General features: G+C 50.8%; 1 protein-coding gene and 1 long non-coding RNA gene across 2 annotated transcripts in view; one reads left to right on the top strand and one right to left on the bottom strand.

The window, feature by feature from the left end:
- The window catches only part of DPYD (dihydropyrimidine dehydrogenase), a 521,728-nt gene that overhangs the window by 272,841 nt on the left and 224,680 nt on the right, over positions 1 to 24,207 (bottom strand). The window contains exons 9-11 of the mRNA XM_037051359.1: positions 17,429 to 17,536; positions 15,622 to 15,791; positions 2,864 to 3,074 (exon numbers count right to left, since the gene is read on the bottom strand). Coding sequence (XP_036907254.1) covers positions 2,864 to 3,074; positions 15,622 to 15,791; positions 17,429 to 17,536 — 489 coding nt within the window. The remainder of the gene's footprint in view (positions 1 to 2,863; positions 3,075 to 15,621; positions 15,792 to 17,428; positions 17,537 to 24,207) is intronic.
- LOC118990650 (uncharacterized) lies at positions 4,527 to 22,513 on the top strand. Its single transcript, XR_005067280.1, has 3 exons — positions 4,527 to 4,537; positions 14,576 to 14,579; positions 22,293 to 22,513. It is a non-coding gene; the product is annotated as an uncharacterized LOC118990650 (long non-coding RNA).

Raw genomic sequence — 24,207 nt, 5'->3', positions numbered from 1 at the left:
GCACTCCCCCCGTGGCAGAACAAGGATGTGTGTGTGTGTGTGTGCAGGTCTGCCTCCCAGCCCCGGCCGTGAGCTTTGGGCACACGCAGTACGCCTCCTCTCCGCTCCAGCTTCCCAGGACACAGCACAGATGTGGTAAACGTTTCTCACGGGCACCAGCCACATATGGGGCGGGCTGTCTCCTGAGACACGGAACTGTCCCAGCCCCTGCCTGGCTCACAAGAGCTGTTCATGAAACATTTTCTCCAGGAATGAACGTATGAATGAGACAATCGGTGCGCTGAAGGAATGAAGAGACCAGACGAGAAAAAGGGCAACTCTGAATTTGGGGAAGTACTGAGAAGTGCTACATGAGAGGATGAGAAGCAGTCGGTGATGGACCTGGAGAAAGAACAGGCCAGACGACACAGCGGTACACACAGCACCAGCGTGTGCAGACTGCTCTCCGGAGCACGGGGTTTCACTGGGTCCCGCAGCAGCCCTGCGAGGCTGGGAGAGAAGGCGCTGCTGTGCCCCTTTGCTTCTTTTACAGGGGACGAAGCCAGGGCTCCGAAAGGTTAAGGGACTTGGAGGAGAGCGTTTCAGGCAGAAAGAAATGTTTAACATTGTCAAAGACAGGAAGGAGAACAAGACCTGAAAAGATGTCACAGAGGCTGCCCCGCAGGTCACTGGAGCCAGTGAGGTGGGAAGGGAGCGGACAGGGCAGGACAGGCAGGGTAACGTGTGAGAAGTTTAACAGATGAAGAAATTAAATTACAGAGGATTGTGTGTGGCTCTCACCAAGGCATCCGCCACGAGTCCCACCCTGACAGGGCAGATTTGGGGCTGATGAGGGATGAAGCATCAGCGTCCTCTCCTTGTTCCCGAATGGGCGGCTTGGCCCCTTGTCATCTGACTCACTACACCAGTTATGTGCGTGCACATCAGAGTTTCCTGGCTGTACAATTATGACTGTAAGGCTTTCAATGCCATCGGGGTAAATCCTGGTTCCCGCTCCCCCACGCATGTAAAACCAGTGGGGACACATTTAGCTGGGGGCCGAGGCAAGAACGCAATTTCTCATCCCCGCTGCCCCAGCTCCCGCCGACGTGCAGGGCAGCTCTGCCAGGCCCTGGACAAGCAGGAGATTCTATTTAATAATCATTTTCCCAGGCAGCTTGTTATTTCGAGCCAGGCAGCGAGGGGATAAAGAAGAACAGGGAAAGGAAGGGAAAAGAAGGGAAAACAAAGCAAGGCCTAGTTCCTTGACATCTCTAAATCTCGAATGTGGATGGGTTAGTGTTATGCAGTTGAAACCTGGGAGGAGACACACAGAGCTAAGGTCTAGGGCAAAATACACACATTTAAATTCTGGGATTACTTTGTCAAATAAAAAGGAAGAGGTCACCTTTTCTTCTACTTCGTATTTTAAACACTAAGTTAAATCTTTCGCTCTCATGTATGCGCGTGCGCGTGCACGCACACACAGACACAAGCTTAGCAAAATCACACCCGTGATGGCGAAAGCTGTTTTTTTTTTTTTATGATTTTCTGAGTCACATTTACTTAGGTTTGCTTAGGAAAAGATACATTTTTCTTAATATTAGAGCTGTCAGTTGTGGAACGTAAACTCAGGTGGGTAAGCTGAATGATCGTTGGGGAGACCACCCGTCAACAGAATTGCTAGTTAAACACGAGGCGACTTCCGCTCAGTGTTTGTTTGCTGGTGCGCAGAGCAGGAAGAACAGGACGATTTTTTAGATGACAGAATGCGATCTACACACGGCTGTTTTTTCCTTTCCGGGCCCAGTTAATGAATAAACAAGCCGCACTGTGACTGTGTCTCCTTGTCACACAGACATCTAGAGGAAAAGTGACAAATTCAGGCCATCATCCAGCTATTTGAAAACATTTATCTTGATGACATTAAACATCTGGAAGTTTCCAGACACCGAGAGGCCTGATGGCTTGCAGATAAAGTGCCCCGAGGCCTGGTCACACGTTTTACTTATCGGTTTCACGCATCGGCACGCCTGCCTGCCTTCGCATCTCCGACACAAAGAGCAATGTCCCCTCGGCTAGGGCGGGAGGTCATGGGCAGCGCACATCTGAGTTAGATTTTGTTGTTGTTGTTAGCGTTCTTAATGAACCTCCGACTGAGAGAAATAGCTTTATTTTCCTTTTCGTAAATAAAACAGTTGACTGTCATTTCAACGGTGGGAGCCAGAAGGTAAAGGGCTTGCCAGATGCGGGCCCCTGGGTATCTGCGCTCCCATCGCTGGGGGCCCAGACCGCCGTGCGCCACCACAAGACCCAGGCTCTTCGCCGATCAACTCAGCGTCCAGGGGGAATGGCACACAAAACACCGCCTTGTCTTGTCATCAAGTCCTTTGTTTGTTCCTTAGCATACCGACTGACACTACCCGGAGGCAATGACCGGAGTTCACACTTCCTAATTTGATGTTTCTAGTGGTGGCCGGACATGGAGAGAGCACTAACTGTAACTTCTCTTCTCGCCTATTCATTAGCCCCTAAAACTGGCCTCAATTATTGAGGACCGGCTGTAAAAACCAACCTGTCCCATTTTCTGACTCTGGGTCTCATGCAAGAAAAAGCCAGTCTTATTGGAGAAACAAGGCAACTGTGTTAACAAAACAGAATATGTACCTTGATTATCGGCTTAAAAGGAAGATTAATGTTCTTTTAAAATCCCACACTTTAAAAAGAATCCTGTCGAGTGGCATTAAATACCATTTCGAAAGCTTTTAAACCAAGACTGCTTGCATTCCCTACCAGAAGAAGGGGATCCATGTGTGAGTACCCCCCACGAAGGCTGCCTGAAATAGCACACCATCAGTGCACGGTGCCGCGGCCCACACGCTACCTGCAGGGTCGCGCAGGACTGAGCCAAAGGCGCTGACCACCACGTCCGCTTTCAGCCGCACCGTCTGCTCCTCGTCTTCGCTCCAGTTTCCGGCTTCGTCCTGCTCTGTCCGAACAAACTGCATGGCCACGATTCTCCCGCCTTTGACTATGACCTTCCGCGGGGACAGGAAAGGCAAAAATTCACACTTTTCCTCCTTAGCGAGCTCCACCTACAACAAAACAGAGCAGATCAAAAAACCTGATTTTTCTTCCATTCAAACTCTACGGTCTAAAGCATAGGATGCCTAAATCAACATAAAATGTTTTCTATCGCTGAAGCCGAGATCCAGTTATATGCTGTCTACATTTTGTAAATCACAGGCGTGGATGGGTCCCGAGTTGCAGTTGTCATGTGGGAGCTCCCGGGACTTGGCACCACTGAGGTGTGGCTCTCTCAGCTGGACAAGGGTGGGTAAGGTGGGCGGGCCGGGCTGTGGGTCCCGGGTGCAGACCCGTAGGGAGGACAAAAGAGTAAGGGAACCCTGGGGACCCAAGAAATAACATTTATTCTTTTGTGAAAAAAATACAAATGAACACTTTGGGGAACAGAAAGCATGCCCCCCCGAAAGAGTCCGTCTTCCACGTGGGTCACAAAATTCACTCTGCTGTACAGTGGGACGCCCTGCTTTCTGTCTGCGTGTCCAAATGGGGTCTGTATCTGCCCAGAACGTGAACACTGGCTCACTTGCTCATTTTCCTACTACTCTCTTCCGGAATTCAGACCTTTGTCAGTGCCATCGTTAACCAGTGTGCTGAGAATTCCTCGTGTTTGAGCGTGTGAAAACGCCCCCTGCAGCGTGAGGGGGCTGGGTCTCGTTCTGCCCTGCCCTGTGGCCACGGGTAGAGGCGCAGTCAGACAGAGTGACCCGGGGAAGGCCCCGTGTGCGGGGGCTCCAAACCAGGAATGACCCAGCTGCATCAGGACGGAGACTGAGCTGCAGCGTCCCTTGTTCGACGCTGTCATCACACGGGCACCCGCCTCGCAGCACCCACCCGTTGCCGGTGGTGCCCAGCTTTGCGGTGCGCCAGGGTCACTGGGACAGGTCACTGAGCAGCCTGTGTGGCCCAGCCCGGAGCTGCTGACCGTGGACGGGGCGCGATCCACAGATACACATTTCTACCGTATTTCTAATGACGCTCTCCTGGTGGCCCAGGGGTGACATTTGTGAACCACTCTCTCACTCTGACTGTAGCCAACGGACTTGAACCTGGCTGGTCTATGCTACACATTCTCAGTAAGAGTGACGTCACTCACAAAGGGGCAAACACTGATTCTCGGGGAAGAAAAAGATGTAACAGTTTGTTTACCTGCCAGTCCCCTCCCCCACCAAGAGTCATAGTATATAAACAGATAAATAGTATCTCAGTGGCATTAAGATTGCAGGGACGGGAGATGTTGTAAGTAAAGAAAAAAATTCTAAAAACACTCGCTAGGGATATGCTAATATAAAATATTGAGTAACACTAGTCATCATTCATATTAGCATGAAGCTGTTCAGTCTATGCGTTGTTAACAACATTTTAAAAATACTGACCCTAAAGGATTACAACCTGGGCTACACAAGTGATCAGTATACAGCGTTTCTCCTTCGCTATAAGGTGGGGGATTGGGGGTCTCGAAGAGAACAGGCACGTAGGATGTGGCGGGTGGGCAGCAGGAAACTGTGGCTCTCTGACTGCGCAGGGCGTGGACAGGGAACCGGGGGGACGTGAGGTTGAGTCAGGTTTCAAAGGCTCCTACTGCTTGTTTGGGGCAGTCACTGAAGCCCCTTGACCCTCAGGGTCCCTGTACGGAAAGTGGGATGACAGTTCCTAATTAAGGGGCACGGGGTGTTGTCCGAGGCGATTCAGACACACAGCGGCCCTAACACAGAACCCAGCCTCTGGAAGGGGCAGATCGATGCCGTGCACTTGCAGGTGCCATGCTCTTCCCACGGCCCGTTCCTCAACTGCTCAGACCCCCAGTGGCGGCGGGACCAGGATTCCGGCAGAAAGGCGGTCGCAGAGCAAAGGGTGGGGAGAAAAGAAGAACAAAACAGGAAGGACCACAGATGAGTCCTGGACCCCTCTCCAACTTCTGGAAGGCAGACTGCTATTCCCTGAATAATCCAAGTTCCAAAATGCATGTGGCTCCAGTACACGAGACAGCTCCCTGTCACAGTTCTGTCACGTATGTAACACGGCTCCTCACGGCTCATCAACATGAGCTGGTTTATTTTGTTCCAAAAATGTCAAGTCATGCCGAATGCTGACTAACGGTAACCCCAAACTGGACTGGCAACGTCAGACGTCTGTGGCCGTACTGAATCAGCACCCGGTGCGTGCGCACAGTGCGCCTCTTCCCAAAGGAGGGCCAGAACGTGGCCAGGCTGCTCACCTTGGGCCCCTCTCGGGCTCACTTAGGCAGTGTTTTGTCCCATGTTACTTCTGCGAATTAACACTTAGATTCCACGATTCATTATTACATGTTGATAATCTTATGCTTTTTGGAAAACTTAGCATCAAGTTTTGAAACAGAAATTGGACACTCTAAATGAATCAAAACTTGTAAAACTATAAAAGAAAGATCACCAATGACCTAATGCCTGAAAATGTATTAACAGCATCCTTACCACAGTTTGGACTTCTGAGGGCCAAAAACACAGAAGCGGTCATGAGCGTGACCAAACCGTGTTTCAGTACCTCCTCAGGCCCCATCGGAGCTGTCCCAGGCACCAGGACTCCCCGCACGGAGTTCGCACCCGTGCCCACTGTCCACACCACGCAGGGCTAGGCGCTGCGTGTGCTGGCCCCACGAGGTCGTCCTGAATGTCTGCTTTCGCAGTTTCAGAGACGGTCTCTGCTCTCCAAACACACAAGGTCGGACCTCTGGGGAGCCGACACAAATCACCGCTTCTCGCTACTTTGCTTTAAGTAGCTAGAGTTCCCATTTTACACGCGAGAAGGAGAATTTTTTAAAGATAGGAAGATCTCATTTGGACATACCTGTTTCTTTGGAAAGTGTCAATAATAGATTGAAGAACTGAGATGATAAGATGTATCTTAGAGAATAAATATTAGGAAACTAAAATACGAGGTAACTGAAGTCACACGTCAGGTAAGAGATCTTTTCAGTTGTTCGTGGGCGACAGAGGAATTCAGTTTCACTACTGAGACTAAAGAAATACGCCTAGTAAGATAATAACAATGATACTTACATAGTAGGGATTCTTTCAAGTGCTCTGTATATAATCCATTTTAATCTTTACACAGAACATATGTTGTGATAACTATGGATTATTTTTGAAGGACTTAGTGTCAAACCCACTTTTCCTCTGTTGTGACTCAGAAGGCTGAGAACACACTAGGTTTGCTGGTCTCGCCCAGACTCGGGCACGCGGATGCACGCTGGCCTCACCACCAGCTCTGTGTAGGAAGAAGCATTATTTCCTTCCTACAGAAGATTACCCGGGGCTCAGAGAAACCAGAGACATCCTAAGGACGACAAAGTTCAGCTGAGGCTCTGGAGCAGCGGGAACGAAGCCCGTGCAGTGTTCGTTCTGCCCAGTAACAGCAACTCTAGAGTATTTGAGAGAATGAGACTTTGTGTAGCGCTAACGGTTGAATCTCAAAACAAGGCTGACTGAATAGGAAAAGCGTCTAGTCAAAGGCAAACTGAAGGTCAAGTTTGCTGGATAAAAGTCCACTCAGTGGGAACAGGAGGTTCGAGCTTCTTGGTCTAAGCAAATTTAGAGGTCACAATAAAACCGTGAAATACAAGAGTCGAGTGAGGGACTTACGAATTCGACATTGGGAACGAGCTAATGGCGACTCCCTGAATCCAGAGAAGGATGAATCAGAACAAGGAGCACTACTCCATCAAGTGGGTCCTAGAGACAGGGAGCACATTATCTCAAGATAGAAAGGCGGAAAACCAAAACAGAATGTGGAAAGGCATTCCTTAGACTGCTAACTGCTCCCCCAAACTGTTTCAGTTTGGAAAGAATCGCTCATTTAACTTCCTAACCCCCGTGTCCAGAAGCGACATTCAAATACTCCACAAACAGTGAACATGAGCAAACGAATGTCTGGACAGACAGCTGCTCAGTCAGACTATACTCCAGCCAATAGGCATCACGGAAGGACATCGCGTGGACATCAGCCTCACCGTGCCCATCAGAACAGCTGGCACGTGGAAAGGAGCCCTGAGATGGCGTTCTCTTTACCAGGATGAGTGACCCGTAGGAAAACCAGAAGGACACTAGAATTAACCAAAGGACAGCCAACTAGCACCACCTGGGTAGAGTCAGTGGCTCCCAAAGCAGGGAGCCCTGGTCACACAGAAGACTGGGTCCCTGACCAGAGCACCCTGTCTCGGTGGTGTCCTTGTCGGTGGTCAGTCCTGCCACCACGAGGAAAGGACAGACCCCTGACCAGTGGTCGAACTGCATGCAGTGGGTCTTACTATTCCACGGTTCCGTGCTGAGCAGTCACGGAGTCTGCTCCGTGCTTTTCCCCAACTACCATCCGTCCGTGGTCATCGCTCATCCGCATCTCTAAGTTTGGCCGCATGAATGCTGGTGCTCACGACACAGGCACTCATACATTTTTTCGTTGGTGCTCTATGAGGTCAGCTGCGCATTAAAGAAACAAACCCCTTGCCCTCATCTCCACCAATAACAACTCAAGGGAATAAAGGAAAAAGCACCTAGCAGGCTCCATTTCCGAGGTTCAGCAAATCAGTGTGTTACTTTCTCTTCACACCGTAAGAGGAAGCGGAAAAAACTCTCCTTGGCTTTGACTTTTACCTCCACGTTCACAGGAACTACTTGGTCTGTGCTGAGTGGAAGACAGATACAGTGCTATCGCATGCAATAACGCTCATCATTTTAACGACTAACTTCATGCAATGCGATGATCTGGGTCTGATTAAAATCACAGGCATGACACTGTGGAAACTTTGAAACAACTTAACTTACTATAATTAAAAGCATGATGCCTGTTCACGTGTAGACTGCGTGTAGGCAAAACAGGCACAGGTTATAAACTGTGATGAGCAGGACTCGAAGCCAGCCCACGCTAAATTCGAATGCACCGAAGTCCAGGGAACAGTCCGAGGAGGCAACACTCTCTGCAAAGATTATCCTCTGCCAGCGGACATCTCACGAGTTATCACATCTACATAGACTGGATCTCAACTATGGTATTTCACATACAAGTTGTTCAGTAGCCCGCTCTGGCCAGTCGCCATCCTGGGAAATGCTACATTTTCCTTCAATACTGTTCAATTATTAGATGTTCCACCAACACTCATAAGGCACAAGTCCCATTCATTCACAAATTTGCTCGACATTTACTAAATACTACTAAAACTGGTGCTAGGCGCTATGGGTAACAAAATCATCCCTGCTTCCAAGACTCTCGTAGAGGCTGACCCATCAGCAAGCCCACGCAGTGGGGTGGCGTCCACAGTGCATCCTGGGACCCACACCAGGGTGTCCAAACAGCAGCCGAGCGGGCCAGGCAAGGGCAGCCTGGGAAAGGTACGGTGTGGGCTAAGGTTGGAGGACGCACAGGAGTGAGTTCAGGCACGGAACTCCTTTCTGGGAAGTTCGGGTGTGGAGCAGGTTCGCTCCCCCTGGTGAGGAAGGTGTGGGTGGGTAAACACATTGATGTCGAGAGCGAGGCCCTTGTGGGCCGTGGCTGGGAAGCTGAGACGTCAGCGTCATCGGCACACGGGGGAGCCCTTCCCCATGGACTGCTTAGGCAAGATACGCCTGTCAGTCTAGGGTTGCCACGGTTAACAGAGCGGGAAATGGGTTTATGGGCGTGGCTCTCCAGGGCGTCACATGGGTCAGGCAGCTTCTGAGTGTAAACTGCAGGTGTTTCATGGCTCACACAGCTTCCTGGTGCGAAGTGACGGAGCTGCCGTGTGACTGTGACTGCCCCTGACCTTGGGGTAACACCCACCTTTCGGTGGCAAGATGGGACCCGGAATGCTGTGTGGTGTCTCTACAAATCACCTGCACACTGGACACTGTGTCTGTGCTGGTGGCCTTGAGATTATTCCAAAAACTTGATGAAGGTTCTATCTCTAACTCAGGTGAGTTTGACTTCCCACTCTACCTTCCTGGTTACCTGAGACACAGAGGCAGTGAAGGGGCAAAACGACAGAGGCAGAGGGTTCTGCCACCCACCCCTGATCTCCTCCTCCTCCTCGGTGCCCTTCCCAGTTCTGAATGTGTTTTGGACTTCGTGGTTTGGGCAGACCCACGGGGGTGGAACGCAGAATATACACTTACTGCTCCACGAACGATGCAGGCTCGTGATGCAATTACTGCTTTCTCGGGCAAACTGGTCTGCTGCAGCCTTGCAAGATGAGGTTCCGCATGTGAGCACCTGTTAGAGGTGCTGCGAGCTTTTGGTTTGTTTTCACATTAAGCCTTTACCACTGACAGATCTCAAAGAGAAAGGACCAGTTCTCCACGTGAGCGCCGTACTCACACTGGATACGTGTAGCTGCCCCTGCCCTGTGTCGCTGAGTCAGGATGGAGCTGCCGAAACCGGAAACGCAATGCATGGGGTATCTCAGAGGCGGCCATGGCTTCGCACAGGCATCACCAATTCTCTTTCCTAACAGGAGAAGAGTGTTTTCTAACACTACTCACTTACACAGACATCTTCTTAAACCTAACGAGCTCTCATGACCCACCTTAGGTCTTGCTGCAGTCGAGCATTCTCCGCTGTTGAAATATCTCACAAGGCCGTCTGCACAACACTGGCGCTTGGTTATAGCCTGTGCAATCTGGACAGGACTCCTAATACACGTTCTGTGCAAAGCAGGGTCCTCGTCCTCTCACGCAGTCTGCCGATGCTAATTCTTACCCCTTTTTATTAACGTCCACTCTTTGTATAATGCTTGGTTATATGCTCTCCTTTTAAAAAATTCTCACCTTACAAAACACTGACTACCAGGAACAATGAACTTTTTCAACCGACTTTTAATGTCAGGTTGATATTGTGATGTGATTAAATGATACTTTTTTAACGTGTACATTAAAAATAATGGTTCATTTTACAGCAATTGGAAGTAAGGCTGAGGTGTACAATGTATGTATGTGTAGATTACATATTTTCAATATTTCATATTCACTTAAAGTCTTCCTAGGGGGTTCTTGGTGGCCCTAACCTATTCTTTTTTTTTAAAGATTTTATTTATTTATCTATAGAGGGGGAGGGAAGGAGAGAAGGAGAGAAATATCAATGCATGGTTGCCTCTTGTGAGTCCCCTGCTGGGAACTGGCCTGCAACCCAGGCATGGGAATGAACCGTGATCGTGTGGTTCGCAGGCCCAGTGCCCTGACTGAGAATCGAACCGCGATCGTGTGGTTCGCAGGCCCACGCTCAATCCCCTGAGCTACAGCAGCCAGGGCCCCTAACCTATTCTCTACTCACTGATCTGCTGCCTCGGATGAGCGCTGTTCTGTGTTTGAGTCTAGGACCCCCGTCAACGAGCTGGCCCACCGGAAGGCCTGCGTGTTCACCGGGGAGACGAGTGTGCAGTGATGACTGCACGGCCCACACGACAGGAAGCACTCTGCCTCCCCACCCCCACCCCGGAGGAAGCGGCTCACGGGGAGGGAACCAAGGGGCCCTTCCAAGACCGAAGGGCCTTCTCAGCAGACCTGGAAGGATGAGTTCAACTTCTTAAGGGGAAAAAACGCCACTTTCACGAAGAATGACCATTCTGCTTTTAAATTCATGTGTTTTCACTTTTTAAAAATCTTTTGAGCTGGATGCATGACCAACATGTATAGTTAAAAAACATACATGTTACTTTTTAATATTTTCCATTTACAAGACAAGAAGACTGCATTGGAAAGCTGAGGTGGGTATTATTTATGAGAAAATGATTTCTAACTTTCACATTAAAGTTAATAGAGCAATAACAACACATCATTATTTAATAAGGCTTGATAATAACTCGCTATCCATCTAAAATGGTTGATAAATCGGTATGTATGTACATGCATGCATGCATATACATGTATAGATGTGTGTATACATGTGAATATCATAGAATTTGAATTACACCGATGCATTATATAATGTCATTATATAAAAGTTATGCATTATAAAATGTATGTCAATATATTATATAACTACTATATAAATATATTGTGTGATGTGTTTATTATATAGGTACACTATGTTTTATGTAACATGTAAATGATGGGTAAGCCTCTTTAAAGGTGTACAGTGGTAAGTTGTACGGACAGTTCTGGCCAACATAATGTACTAGCACACCAGAACTTTCAGGAATAGTTGAGCTCTTGAAACACACAGTCTTGGATGGACACGGGCTTTTGCGGGCTCCTGGCCTGTTTACTTTCCCACCGACCATCTGAATAATCCCATGTGGCAACAGCCTCCTTGACACCCGTGTCCGGAAGGCAGCACGCTTTCCTTCACCCCCGGGCTGGGGACACACTAACTTCGACTGGTCTCAAGCGTCGCAGACACAGATGCCGAGGAGACCCACGCTCAGCACCCAGCAGCAGTCACTCCCTGGGGACACGGCCTTCCTGCCCAGAGCCCGGGGCCGTCATGTGTTCCTCCCTGAGTGTCCCAAGGACAGAATTCAGAGAACAGAAGGGACTTTAAGAAGCACACAGTCATGACACTGATTTTACCAGATGGGCCGACTCAGGACTAGAGAGTATCACCCAGCACTGAGCGCGCCAGCTTGTAGTTCATTCTGCTCCACTCCCATGCTCCCTGCACACACAACGCTGGGCTTTCCCTTTTCCAACGTGTGAACACGCGCAGACCCTTGCAGCACCGCTCCCGTGTCGTCACAAAGTACCGCGGGTGGACCCCCTCTCAGCACCAGGGAGTCCCTCACTACCATGCGCCTGGGGGCCACGCGTGTGTCTGTTGGCAGGTGTCTTTGAGGTGCAGATCACGGTGACCGGTCTCCATCGTCACTTTCCCTGAAGAACCCCAAATCCGATGACACGCAGGTGTCCAAGGTGGGAGGAACTATGATGAGTAAAATTAAATTTGCCAGCTTAGATCACTGGCTGAAAACAGTCCCAGGTTCATATTCCTTAGAATTACATAAAAACTGAAAAGCACCCAAGAGTGGTAGGAAAATGCAGGTTTGGCCAGCATGATGCCGAGAAGGAAAAGATGAATGTAGCCCCAATGTGGTCACCTGACACCGAAAATGTGTGGGAGGCCACAGTCAGGATCGTCCTGGGTGTGGTCCCGGAAGAGTGGACCAGAAGGCGCAGGCTTCACGCAGAGACGTGTGAGCCCTATTTCAGAGTGGCCTCCACGTGTGCGGATATTTCTGACGAACAGACCAGACAATCTGCCCACTAGTGCTATTGCTAAAACCAACCAAGTAGCACCGATGGGCAGGACAGTGGGCCTCTGAACAAGACGCTGCGTGGGAGCGGGCACCCCCAAGTTAAATCAGTCGCTGTGTCAGCCAGCAGAGGGGAGGCCAGGGCGCAGGGAGTGGAGTGGAAGCCCATCTGGTTACACAGCACTGAGGACCTGCCTTCTGTTGCTGCTACTGGGGGAGCGGATACGTGAACGGCAGATTCCTACGATGCCCTGCGTGTGTGGGGCTGCACGATTAAGGCAGTTTTGTCCCACATTCTTCTCGGGAATAATTCATAAGAACCACAGGGTCCCTCTCCGCCTGCCTCCAGGCTGACACACCATGCAGGGCTGGCATGCCCTGACCTCCAGGCCTCTTTCCAGGGAATCCCGACCGCCCGGAGCTCTGCCCGGAGCTCTGTCTGATGTGTCGGCAGCTTTTAATACCCGCATTCGGGAGGATTCTGTCACCCTGTGAAACTTAATCTCGCCTATTTCAGCTTGCAGAGAGAACAGGGGGGAATCATTAACAGATTTCCCCTCATCTTCCCGGTAAGCGCCTCCCCGAGGGCCCGAGCGCAAGAGTGGGAGCCTGTCAGCGTCCTGCTGAGCCAGTGCGTGAGGCCGCAAGGGAGCCGGGAGGACATCCGGGATCAGAACTGCGTGGGGATGCTGAGAGGCCTCCGCCGCACCCAGGCCCATAGGACCACCCTCCTGCAATGCACATGCACGCTTTTCCTAAGGAAGATGGAGCCCTGCCCCAACAGCCCAGGGCTGCAGCCTCTGATGGGACAGCTGGGAGCCGCATGCACCATCCCTGAAATCAGGGGATCCGCAGCCTCAGCATCACTGGGCAGCTTGTTAAAAATGCACATTCTCAGGCCCTTGGATCAGAACCAGGACTGGCGAGCTATATCTGTAAAGCCCCTTTGCAGGGTTCTGCTGAGAAGGGAAGCTCAGGACTTCTGCACTGCGGAAAGGGGTGTGGCTGCCCCTGCTGGGCGGGTCTACCGGCGGCCCTCTCTTTGTCAATCAAACAATTAAAACACGTGGGGATCCCATGCGTGTTCTTTGTTACATCCTGCTGTGTACAGGGTCCCAGACAGTTCCAGGTCAACTGTAACTGGCCTTTGTGGTGACTCCTGGTCGCCAGCAAAGGATGAGGGAACGGGACGTGTTCTGCGAGTCCCTGTCCCCAAATCCACCTGACCAGACGGCAGACTTGGACGTCCTTCCCCATGAGGACGTGCCTGACCACCAGGCCTGTCCCAGCAGACAAATCTCACTACTTCCAAACTGCACCCAAGAACCCCAGCCCGTGAAACAACACACACACCCAAGAAAATCCTGAATGTCCCTGTTTCTTAACCCCGCCCACTCTAAACCAGGTGTGGGTGTGGTGCGCGTGCACGGGGGGTGGAATGCACAGCGGGGACGGGGGGACACAGAGGAAGTGGGCCCGACAGCAGAGTCTTCGCACCAGTCCACAGTTTGTCCTGGGGCACGGTCTCCTGTCCTGACGTGGACACATGTGGTGGAACCTGCTCCCCACCAGGTCTCCCAAGTGTCGGCACTGCCACGCTCACTCGCCTGGCCTCTCTGCCACACGCTGCCCACGCTCACTCGGGTCCAGCCGCACCGACACACCGTTTCTATCCCAGGAGTCCCAGAGCCTTTGTCTACGTACTTGCCTTGGCCTGGGGCGTCTTTCTCCGGGGTGTCCACCCTCCCTCAACATCGTCACCTCTGGCCCACCTGTCATCTCCTTAGGGGGCACCCGGGCCGTTCTGTTGGAAAAGGCAAACGCTACGCCCTCTCCCCCACCCCTCTCCACACACACGCCCTCCTCGTGCTTTATGTTCATTAGCTTTTCCTCACAGCAACCCGTGTCATGCCACTTAAGTGACAAGTTATTTGTTGGGTTATGACGTGTCTCCCCTCGCTAGGGACAAGCACCCGTCCGATGCCTGGTGCAGGAGAGACACTGTAAATGAAGGCTGACAGAACAGGCAATGGAGTCCTACCCCTCCCCTCCTGAGTCACTATCTGGTGTCTCCTTTTTATATGTGTTCTACTTCAGGCAGACAAAGGGACACCACTCGTGCCTAGCTGCCCTGGCCGCTGGGAGGTGGCTGTGCTATGAGGTGACAGTGCTACTCAGAGTCACGGTCCTTCCCACTCACAGGTGTCGGCTTGTGCAATGAAAACTTCTCTGACATTGGAATAAGAAAGAGGTTGAAAATGTTCAGTTCACACCTTACTTCTCCAGCACATAGGTACTGGCTACAGCCACACAGAGGAGCGAAGTCGGCTCATGTCTTCTTTCATCCGGGGCAGCTCGCTGAACTCCGGCAAGGCCGTTCTCCCGCTTACGTGCCACGGGGAGACGGCACCGGCAGGCGCTCACAGCTCCAGCGAAAAGACTGTGGGTTCTACGCCCTCACCGCCTGGGCTGCGGGGAGCAGCCTGAGGGGGGACTGGGCGGAGCGAAGTCCAGCCCACAAAGCAGACATTTGCCACTCAGCCATGGACCAGCACGGACTGACGGGTCAGCAAAATGAGGCTCTACTGTGACTGTCCTACAAGTGACAGGTTACCCTCTGACTACAGTTCTTGCCCAGCACAGAGACTGCGAATAGGAGCAGGCATTCGGGAGCAAACCGAATGCATAATGCTGATCTGGATAAAAGGAGCCATGCGCCTTTCTACAGACACATTTGGTTCTTGTTCTCAGGACTCATATCCTCTGTGAGGCATTCTCTCTAAGAGCATGAAAGGTTGAGAAGTCAGTAGTACATGCGCCCAGCTCACACCTCACTCAAGAGCGGCGCCCAGCTGCTGGGGAGAATGAAATGCTTTTAACCTGGTCATTTTTAGCAGGTTAGCTAATCATGCATTCTAAATAATGGTCACATTAGAGTTGTTTAAAAAAATAAATGGCCATCTCTTTGCCATGCGGTCTTCCCCGCACAATGAATCGGCAGCGTGACCCAGCTCTCGGCCTTTGCACGGAGCTCGTGAGCCTGGCTGCCCAAAATGTTCAGAGGTCTCTCATTCCACCCCCTCCTGATGCCCACGCGTTTTGTGGAGAGCACCGTCACACGGAGAGTGGAGGCCCTCATAGGCTGACGAAGACGAATTCCCCATTGCGTCCGAATCGGGGTCACAGAAGCGTGCGTGCACTTTGGACTAGAAGGACAACAAGGGCCAGCCCAGAATTGCTCCGGTGTGCGTTCCACAACCGTGAGAGTGTTCCAAGCACCGAGGCGAGGAGCCCGCACACCAGTGTCCTCCCCACTTCCCCGCAGACCTGCCCCCTCGGGGGGAGGAGGGGGGGTGCCGCTTTACCTCCTCTGGGACAGCTCTGATGTTCACAAAGCCTTTCCTGAAGACCACGAAGACCCGGCGGGCACCGCAGCGCAGCGCGGACGTGGCGCAGTCGAAGGCGGTGTCTCCGGCCCCGAGGACGATCACGGTTCCCCGTATGGAGGGCAGTGGAGAGTGACAGGTGCACATTCCTGAAGGATGAAAGGAGACCCCGCGGTCAGGGAGAGAGACCAGGTCTGTGTGACAGCCCACAAGACATGGGCACGTGCAGCCACGCGGGGCCGCGGCGTGCAGGGCGGCCGTCACTCCCCAGTTATTCTCCCCCCTAGACTTCTGCTTCGCCTGTGTTTAGAACTCTGCTCGAACCCGGGACTCACAGTCCCTGCCTTTCCCATCTTCCTCCCTTCTCCAAGGACCGTTCCGGCACACTCTGCGGCGTTGCGGTCGCGACCCAACGGAATCAATCCACTCACATTCTCTCTGGCAAGGGGGTGGTGTGCGTTTTTAACCCGGCGTCACTCATTTTCTCCTAATTAGAGGAAAAAGCAGTGATCCTTCTGATCTGGGTCAGTGGTTCACGGCATTTCATGAAAGTACGTTATTTAGCTCTTATGATGGGAAACGTCTAACACACAGAGCCCCGCAATCTGTCACACTCAGTCAGCTTTGAAAACCGACACTAGCGTGCTGAATAAGTGTTCTTGATGTAATGGAGCAATTTCAGAGAACTCTTTTTTTAAATAGTTAAAACTTTCTCCCACTTACCGCTTTTCTCTGTAGGTTTTGTTCGTCCATTTGTTGGTAAAGTGAGTGTTAAAGGAAAAAACGACTCCTACATGTGCGTCTCCCTAGAGCGCCTCTATCAAGATTCGATGTCTGCATAAAAATCCGCCTAAAAAAGTAAAGTGTGGGTGCTCTCCCTGTGCTGAGCGGCGGGGACCAGACTGAATGAAGCTGTTGGTGAGGTGAATCACCGTGATTTGTGGAGTGGCCTCACGGCTGGCGCAGGCCTGTAACTGCCCTGTGTACTCTGCAGGAAGCCTTCACACATGTGTTCCGTGTGCCATGCCCTCCTTAGGGAGGATTGCCGGTGCACACACAGCCTGTTCTCGAGGTGGAAGGGGGAAGGGGTGCACACCTTTGGCTGTGAATTTCTACAGGAGGATCTGCTAGAGAAAGTGCTTCAGTGGTGGGCGAACACCAAACCTGATCTTCCGTGCATGTCATGAGCTGTCAGAATAGAAGGTAAAAACGTGTCCAAAGGAGTTAGATGGTCTGGTTTTGGGGAAATACGACAGCTACTCTATCACTAAAACCTCACTCCGGTCCAGACATGGGACAGCATTAGCTCCAGGTGTCCCTGGGCCCGTGAAATGACATTACTCAGGGGCTGCACACGGGGGGTCTGTCACCGTGTTTTACCGTGACTCCGTACGCTCACTGTTCTGGGAGAGACGGCCTGTCTGCCTGCTTGGACACCAATCAGACGATCGTTTGCCCAACTTCCAAAGAAAACAGCAAGTACAACAGCCCCCAAACTGAAGACCCTGCAAGTCCTTCTGAGAACATCTCCCCCCGTTTGCCCACGACCTGAACTTGGCAGCTGTTGCACGCGATGCGGCTCGGACCTGCCCCAGGACAGTGAAGTGGGCACGCGGCGGAGCTTCACGGGCTGGCCAGCTGGGGCGCTGGGCTCACTGCTTCTTCCCGGTACCCGTGTGCTAAAAGGGATCGAGCTGAACGACGCCCCACCGGCCCGGACTTCACGTAAATTCACGGCACAGGCAACAACACAGGCAGCATAAGAACAGAAGGCAGGGCGCTGTACCTGCTTTGCTGGCCTTGGCCACGAGCGGCAAGAAGTCTTTGGACGTGTAAAAGCCCTGCTCCCGCGTCAGGCCTTCGAAGATGGGGTCTTTGTTGGCTTCTGGCAGGCCTGAGTAACGAGAATGCATACAAGTGTCATTATCAGGAGGAGAAACAGTTCCTGTTGGATATTTAAAACGACAGAAAGCTGCAATTATTAAAATAATGCGGTTCTTAGAGGGGAAAAAGTCTGTGAGCAAATCAACACGAGAGCAGGCATGGGAGACACGGCAGTGTAAGAGACCGCAGAGTGTGCCTTTGCCCACACCATGAAGCCCACGTTCGTGCGTACGTGTGGGGAGCGATCCCCCCAACGGAATTTAGTTACAAACATTTGTGCATTTGTTCTTACACGTTTAAACTTCAGCCACCTTCCAAGTCCCCTCTACCCGCTGCAACAGACCTATTGAAACATTTTTTCCACTGCTCAGTTTTTGAACTCCTCGATTTCGATGTCATTTAGTGTTTCTGCTGGGTTTTGCTATCAGCAAAATGTTTCCCTTTGAGGACTTTTTCGTCCGGGAGGCAAAAAAATGTTGCCGGGCTGAGATGGGGTGAGTAGGGAGGTGGAGCACAGGGGTCATGCCATTTTTGGTCAAAAGTGGCTGGACGCTCAGTATGGTGTGGGCGGTGTGCTCAGAAATCACCCATCACGCAATGGGTAAATAAAAGAATCTTCGACCGCAACAACAACAAAAAATCAGTGAAACGGAACACAGCCTCTCACAACATCGGTCGGTCCGCTGACCCCGATGGCTCCTAGGACACTCACCTAGTGGGGGCAGTCTGTACCACAGGGGCCCGCCCTCCAGCAGATAATTCTGGTTTTCTTTGGGTTCCACATGCATACTCAGAAACACGACACACACGCGTACATACAGTATTGAAGGAAAGTCACTAATATTCTCTGCTCATGGTAGAAAAAAATAGACTACTGGCATATTTACATGTTAAATAAAGAAAACTCATCACAAAATCTGAAATAAGTTATGGATATATATTTGACTAGTTCCTGAATAAAGGGAGATCATAATAAACAAGACCAAAAAGAGTCAAGGAGAAAATACATTTCAGCACAAAAACTCAGCTATTCTACATTTAAAACATATTGCAAACAAATTAAAAGGAAAATGGAATTCACCAGAATAGTTTAGCAAACGAAATGTCTTTACTACATAAAGAAGTTTTCAGTTCCATGAGGAAACATCAGCTTTTTAATAGAGGCACGAACAGAATGACAAAAATTGGCATAAGAAAAAATATAAATACCTTAGAAGCACCAGAAATCTTAAATTACGCTACTAATTTAAGAACTGCGAATGAAGACAGTGAGACCCGATTTCCCTCCTCTACCATAGCAAGGATGTACGGAAATCAGACCGCACGGCGAGGGTGGAGGCGGGCCCGTCACGCTTTGACAGACAGGCAGCTTTGCGCTCAATTTCTAGAAAACAATTTTGAATCTGTCCTATGCAGTAAGACATGCAAATAAAGGTTTAATATGCACAAAACGGTTAATGCAAAAATTAAAAAAAAAGAAACACAGAAAAAACAGGATGGAAGACTATCACAATGCCAACGGAATGAATACATCAGTATCATTTTTAAAAAGACAACCGAACAAAATGGAGCCATGGAAACAAACATCTGAGAAGTGCGGTGTGGGATTTCAGTCCAAATATAGTGCTAAACGAACTCCCGGGAGACGAAGCTCTGTCTAGTGTGAGTCAAGTTGCACAAAACAAAATACGTCAATTATATAATCTGAACGGGGATCCCTTCTGGTGGGGGGGGTCATATAGTCGGTATTTTATTTTTTATTATGTCCCCATTTTCCTAATTTTCTACAACATGCACGTAACAATTATGTAATTAGGAAATAATTGTGAGGATTTTAAAAAGAAAATGAAGAGCAAGCTGAATTTTTTCCCCCAAGTATAAACAGAGCAAGTCGGGTAGCAGTTGCCTCTCTACAGGAAAAGGAAGAATTCATTCATCTTAGTTCTGTAAGGACGGGGGGACATTTCTAGTTTGGTTTTATTTACTGTCCAAAACTCCTTCCACCCCAGCAGTGGGTCCTTGCAGGGAGGCATTTTTTTAAAAATTTTATTTATTTTTCTTTAGAGGGGAAGGGAAGGAGAGAGGGAGAGAAATAGCAATGTATGGTTGCCTCTTGTGAGTCCCCTGCCGGGAACTGGCCTGCAACCCAGGCACGTGCCCTGACTGGGAATCGAACCACGAATGTCTGGTTCGCAGGCCTGTGCTCAATCCACTGAGCTATACCAGCCCGGGCTTCTTGCAGGGAGGCATTTTACACTGAAATGGAGGGTGACCGGCAGTGGCCGGGGGAGCACAGAGGAAGAAGCGCGGGGATGACGCTGTCCCACTGGGAAGGCAGGCGCGGGACCTGCTCTGAAGGCAGCCGGAGGTTCTGGATTGAGTGTGACCAGCAGCAAACCTTTGGTGTCCCCTTCACATCAGTCAACAAGTTGTTCTCTGTCCTGCACGCCTTCATCTCCTCTCCTCACAAGGTTCGCCCTTTCCTTACAGATTATTTTAAGATCCCTTGGTTTTTAAATTATCTTAATTATCTAGGAAGGTTAGGCAAGTCATTGGACTCGCCTTTGCCATGGCTTCTCTGTACACGAACTGGGGCTAAGACTACTTCTTCACTTTCTGATCGAGAGGGATATTCTGTAGGTGTATTTGTAACATGGAAACTGTGACATAAATGTGTGGTTACTTATATAAATCTTTTAGAAAGCCTGGGACAGCGGTGGTTACGGTTACACAAAAATACCTGAACATGTACTTGAAAACTCTAATGACGAAGTTTCTGGACAACTATTTAAAAAAAAAGTTACTGCCGTTTAAGCTACACTTGGTTAGTGAAACCAGCGTTCGCGTACGCTGCACTACGAATTAAGATTTGAACGAGGACTTGTCTCCCTTCTCATGTTACTGTGAAATAGCATTTGCTTTGCCCAGTAGCTTCCTTTTCCTGTTAAAACACCATAAACAAACCAGAACGCCAACCTGAGGTGCCGTGCAGTCTCGAGGTGACAGCATAAGCCAAAGCCTTTAAAACGGACTAAAAACAAGCCCTGGAGAATGTAAGTGGCAGACAGGAGGTCCACCACGGCGGGCAGTGAAATCTGGCGTCCTGCCTTCGCTGCCCTGTGACGGAGCTCCCCTTTGTCGCCAGTGCCCCCGCAGAGAGGGGGTGGCACCCGGTGCCCACGCTGCAGACCTTGCTACGATGGCTGATGGAGAAACACAGGCATTGTCACCACGCCCCCCACCAGACCGCAGAGAGGGCTCTCGCTTCTGCAGGGGCCGTGTCACAAGAGAGACGCTCGGGTAAAACGCAGATTCCACTTTTCGCCCAGACCAAGCCTCTCCCAGGGCCCTCGGTTTCCTGAGCTTCCCTGCATTCACCATGGCAATGAACGTGACATTTCCCAGGCCTCGTCCTCCCTGGGAGTGCTTAGGGCACCGGCTGGACTGGCTGGACGTTGTGGCCTTGACAGGTTGGCTTCAGGAGAGGGGAGACGGGCCAGTAGGGGGACGCACCCCTGTGATTGGCGTGTCCCTGCAGCCCGGGGAGCCCCACCCCAGGTCAAGCACACTCAGATCCCGAGGGCCGGGAGCCCTTCTCCCCCACCTGGCGACGGGTCGTCCCTCAGGCCCTAGGACTGTGCGTGTGAAGCTCACCTTGCACACTCCACAGCTGAGTGATGGAGCTGGTCGAAGAGGCTGCTGATGATTAGGAGCAGGGCCTTCACCATCCGGCTGGCGTTGGAGAGTCTCCCCCGCCCCGCCATGACCTGCTCTGTGACCCGTGTAAGTTCCCGTGGCGTCAGTTCGTGTGTACATGGCCAGGCTAGAGCACCACCTCCCCTGACCAAACACTGACCCAGGCGTGCCGTGGAGACACTTCGCAGATGTGGGCAGTGCCTGCAGCAGCTGACTGTAAGCAAAGGAGACCACCTCCACATCTGGGAGGCCTCGCAGCGGAGGTTCCCCCCGGAAGAGGGGACTCTGTCTGTCTGCAGGCCCGAAAGGCAGGTTCAGGCCGGCCGGCTCTCACAGTTGCGTGAGCTAATGCCTCCGAATAAATCATACATCTATACATACACACACACACAAAACCTATATACACACACATGTATTTAAAATCTGTACATAAAGATTATATGTAAACAGAAATTGGGTAATAATATAAAATATATTATGTATGTATAGGCATATCTCCTAATGGATACATTCCCTAAATCTCTCTGATAACACTGATCTCTCTATGTAACTACCTGTATCTGTCTGCCTACAGCTACGTACGTTCATACAGCATTAAGATCTGGCCCACAGTGAATGCCCAGCAAACATTAGCTACTCAGGTTAAGCTAGGCTCACTTATTCTATGCTTGTCAAATTTTTCAAACTTCACATCTTACATGAAGGAAAGAATAAAGCTTAAATCAGAATCAAGTATGAAACGCTGGCGCGTTATATGTGCTGCACAGCAGGAAAAGCGAGGCCACTGTGAGTGGGATACGAAAGACGAGGGGACTGGCAGCCCCCCACCTGTCATCAGAAGGTCCCCCAGAGAGCAGGTGGCACACTGATGAACTAGGTGTGTGTCTGTGCCGTGACGATGTCAAAACGACACCAAAGTGACTTTTCAATCCGCCCTTCAGTGGGAAGGAGGAGGTTTATGAATAGAGAGGAAGCAGCAACGATTTGACAAACACAACAGCTCGGCATGGATAAAGGATTTCTTATCTTCAAGAAGTCCTGGCCATGTCATTATTCCCGGAGAACTGAAGGATGCTGGTATTTCAGCAGGTGTGTATACAAAGGGACATGTCCCCAAGAACCACTGAAAATGACCATGTTTGAGTTCTCCAAAGAGAAAAGAAAATGTTTCTTATAGGACAGGAAAACTAATTTAACATTTATTGCTTACCTATATCATAGGCATTGCTCCCAACGCATGACACATAAGTGATTTTTTTAATATAGTAATTCACTGAATTCTCGAAACGATTCTGTATGGACAACTCATATCATGACCCACGTTTTAGATATGAGGAAACTGAGGCACATGAAGATTAAGGAACTCTGTAGCTCAGTGGATTGAGAGCGGGCCTGTGAACCACACGATCGTGGTTCGATTCCCAGGCAGGGCACATCCCTGGGTTGCAGGCCAGTTCCCAGCAGGGGACTTACAAGAGGCAACCATACATTGATATTTCTCTCCTTCTCTTCCTCTCTAAAGATAAATAAATAAAATCTTAAAAAAAAAGATTAAGGAACGCTGCCAAAGCTCACAGAATAGGTAAGTACCAATGTCAGTTTCTAAACTGGACAGTGCACCCGCAGAATCTGAGCTTTCATTTCAAAACGCTGCCCTTTTGATGCCTCCGGTCACAACAAAGCCCTGTCATAACGCGATGCCGCCTAGCCAGTGGCATCTGAATTAGTCACTCCGCATCCAGTGCTGAGTTTGCCCACAGGGCTGCAGAAACGCACACGCAACCCAGAGCGTGTGGCCGGGTTCCACGTCCAGGCAGACAGGAGGCCGGCAGCTTCCCTTGGCTGCCTCTGCGCTGTGGTTATTCCCTCCAGCACCGTCCCTTTCGGAAATGTTTTCCTTGTTAAGTGCATTCCCCTTGGCGATCTGCTGGTTACCTTCCAGTATTTGATCTTCTCAGAAACGCAGCCTCTGCTTCGTTTCCCTGGCACCTCCCTGCTCTGGAGCCACCGCAGAATAAAGAACAGCAGTTATTTATTCTTCCTGCTCGCGTTAAGTTATGCACACTCCAATTAACACGAACGAGACATTAAACATTCCGGTGCAGGCTCTGCCTCGTCAGTCACAGAGGAGGAACGAGCGAGCGAGGCCCAGCCGTTGCAGCTTCGGGAGGATGAGCCGAGGAATCACTCAGATTCCGTAACCTCTGCTCGAGTTACTCTGCAAGGTCACTCGCTCAGTGTCCACGGCATTGAGCAAACGTGTGCAATGCCTCTAGTTCCTGAAGACGTCCGCTTGGATGGCAGCTCAGCCATCATGGGAAGGACGGTGATCATGCAGGCCTGTCCCTGGAGACGACCTCACAAATCCCACACAAGTGAAGGAGACAGCACCCTGCAGAAGAGCCAGGCTCGGACCCCTGTCCAAGGCCCAGGGCTCACACACCGGAAGGGGCAGCGCTCTGGGACGCCGAACCCCTTCCTACGGGAGCATCCACTCTCGGAACTTCACCCCAGTGCTGTGGCCACAGAGCAGGATGTGAGGAGCCAACGCCCCCGGATGGGACCCCACTCTGCAGTCTGCTGGCTGACCACAGGCAAATGTTTCCACCCTGCCGAGAACGTCTGCCTCCGAGACCTCGCTTTCTCCGCAGAGAAGAAAGCGGGCCATGAGCTCAGTCGTGACGTCCGAAGCTGGGTCTGGGGATGGTGGTGCACACGGAGGGACGTCAAAATTGCAGAGGAAAGAGAGACGCACCGGATGTGCCCAGGGAGGGACGCCCAGCCACGCACCACAGCCAGCTGCCTCTGTCTCCGTCACAGAAATGACCCCGTGGGGCCACTGCTTTTTATTTTTCTTTTCTCTCTTAAAAGTAGCTTTCTGCCAACTGACTTATTTCTACAACTATCTGTGAACAAGACTGTATTAATAGGACTAAACGCCTCTGCAGGCAGACTGGCTGCCCTAAAATCCTCGTGCTGGTGCTC

Source organism: Sturnira hondurensis, unplaced genomic scaffold (assembly GCF_014824575.4).
Source record: "Sturnira hondurensis isolate 20B ecotype Veracruz unplaced genomic scaffold, ASM1482457v3 Scaffold0007217, whole genome shotgun sequence".
Classification (NCBI taxonomy): domain Eukaryota; kingdom Metazoa; phylum Chordata; class Mammalia; order Chiroptera; family Phyllostomidae; genus Sturnira; species Sturnira hondurensis.
This window is presented reverse-complemented; position numbering and strand designations above follow the sequence as displayed.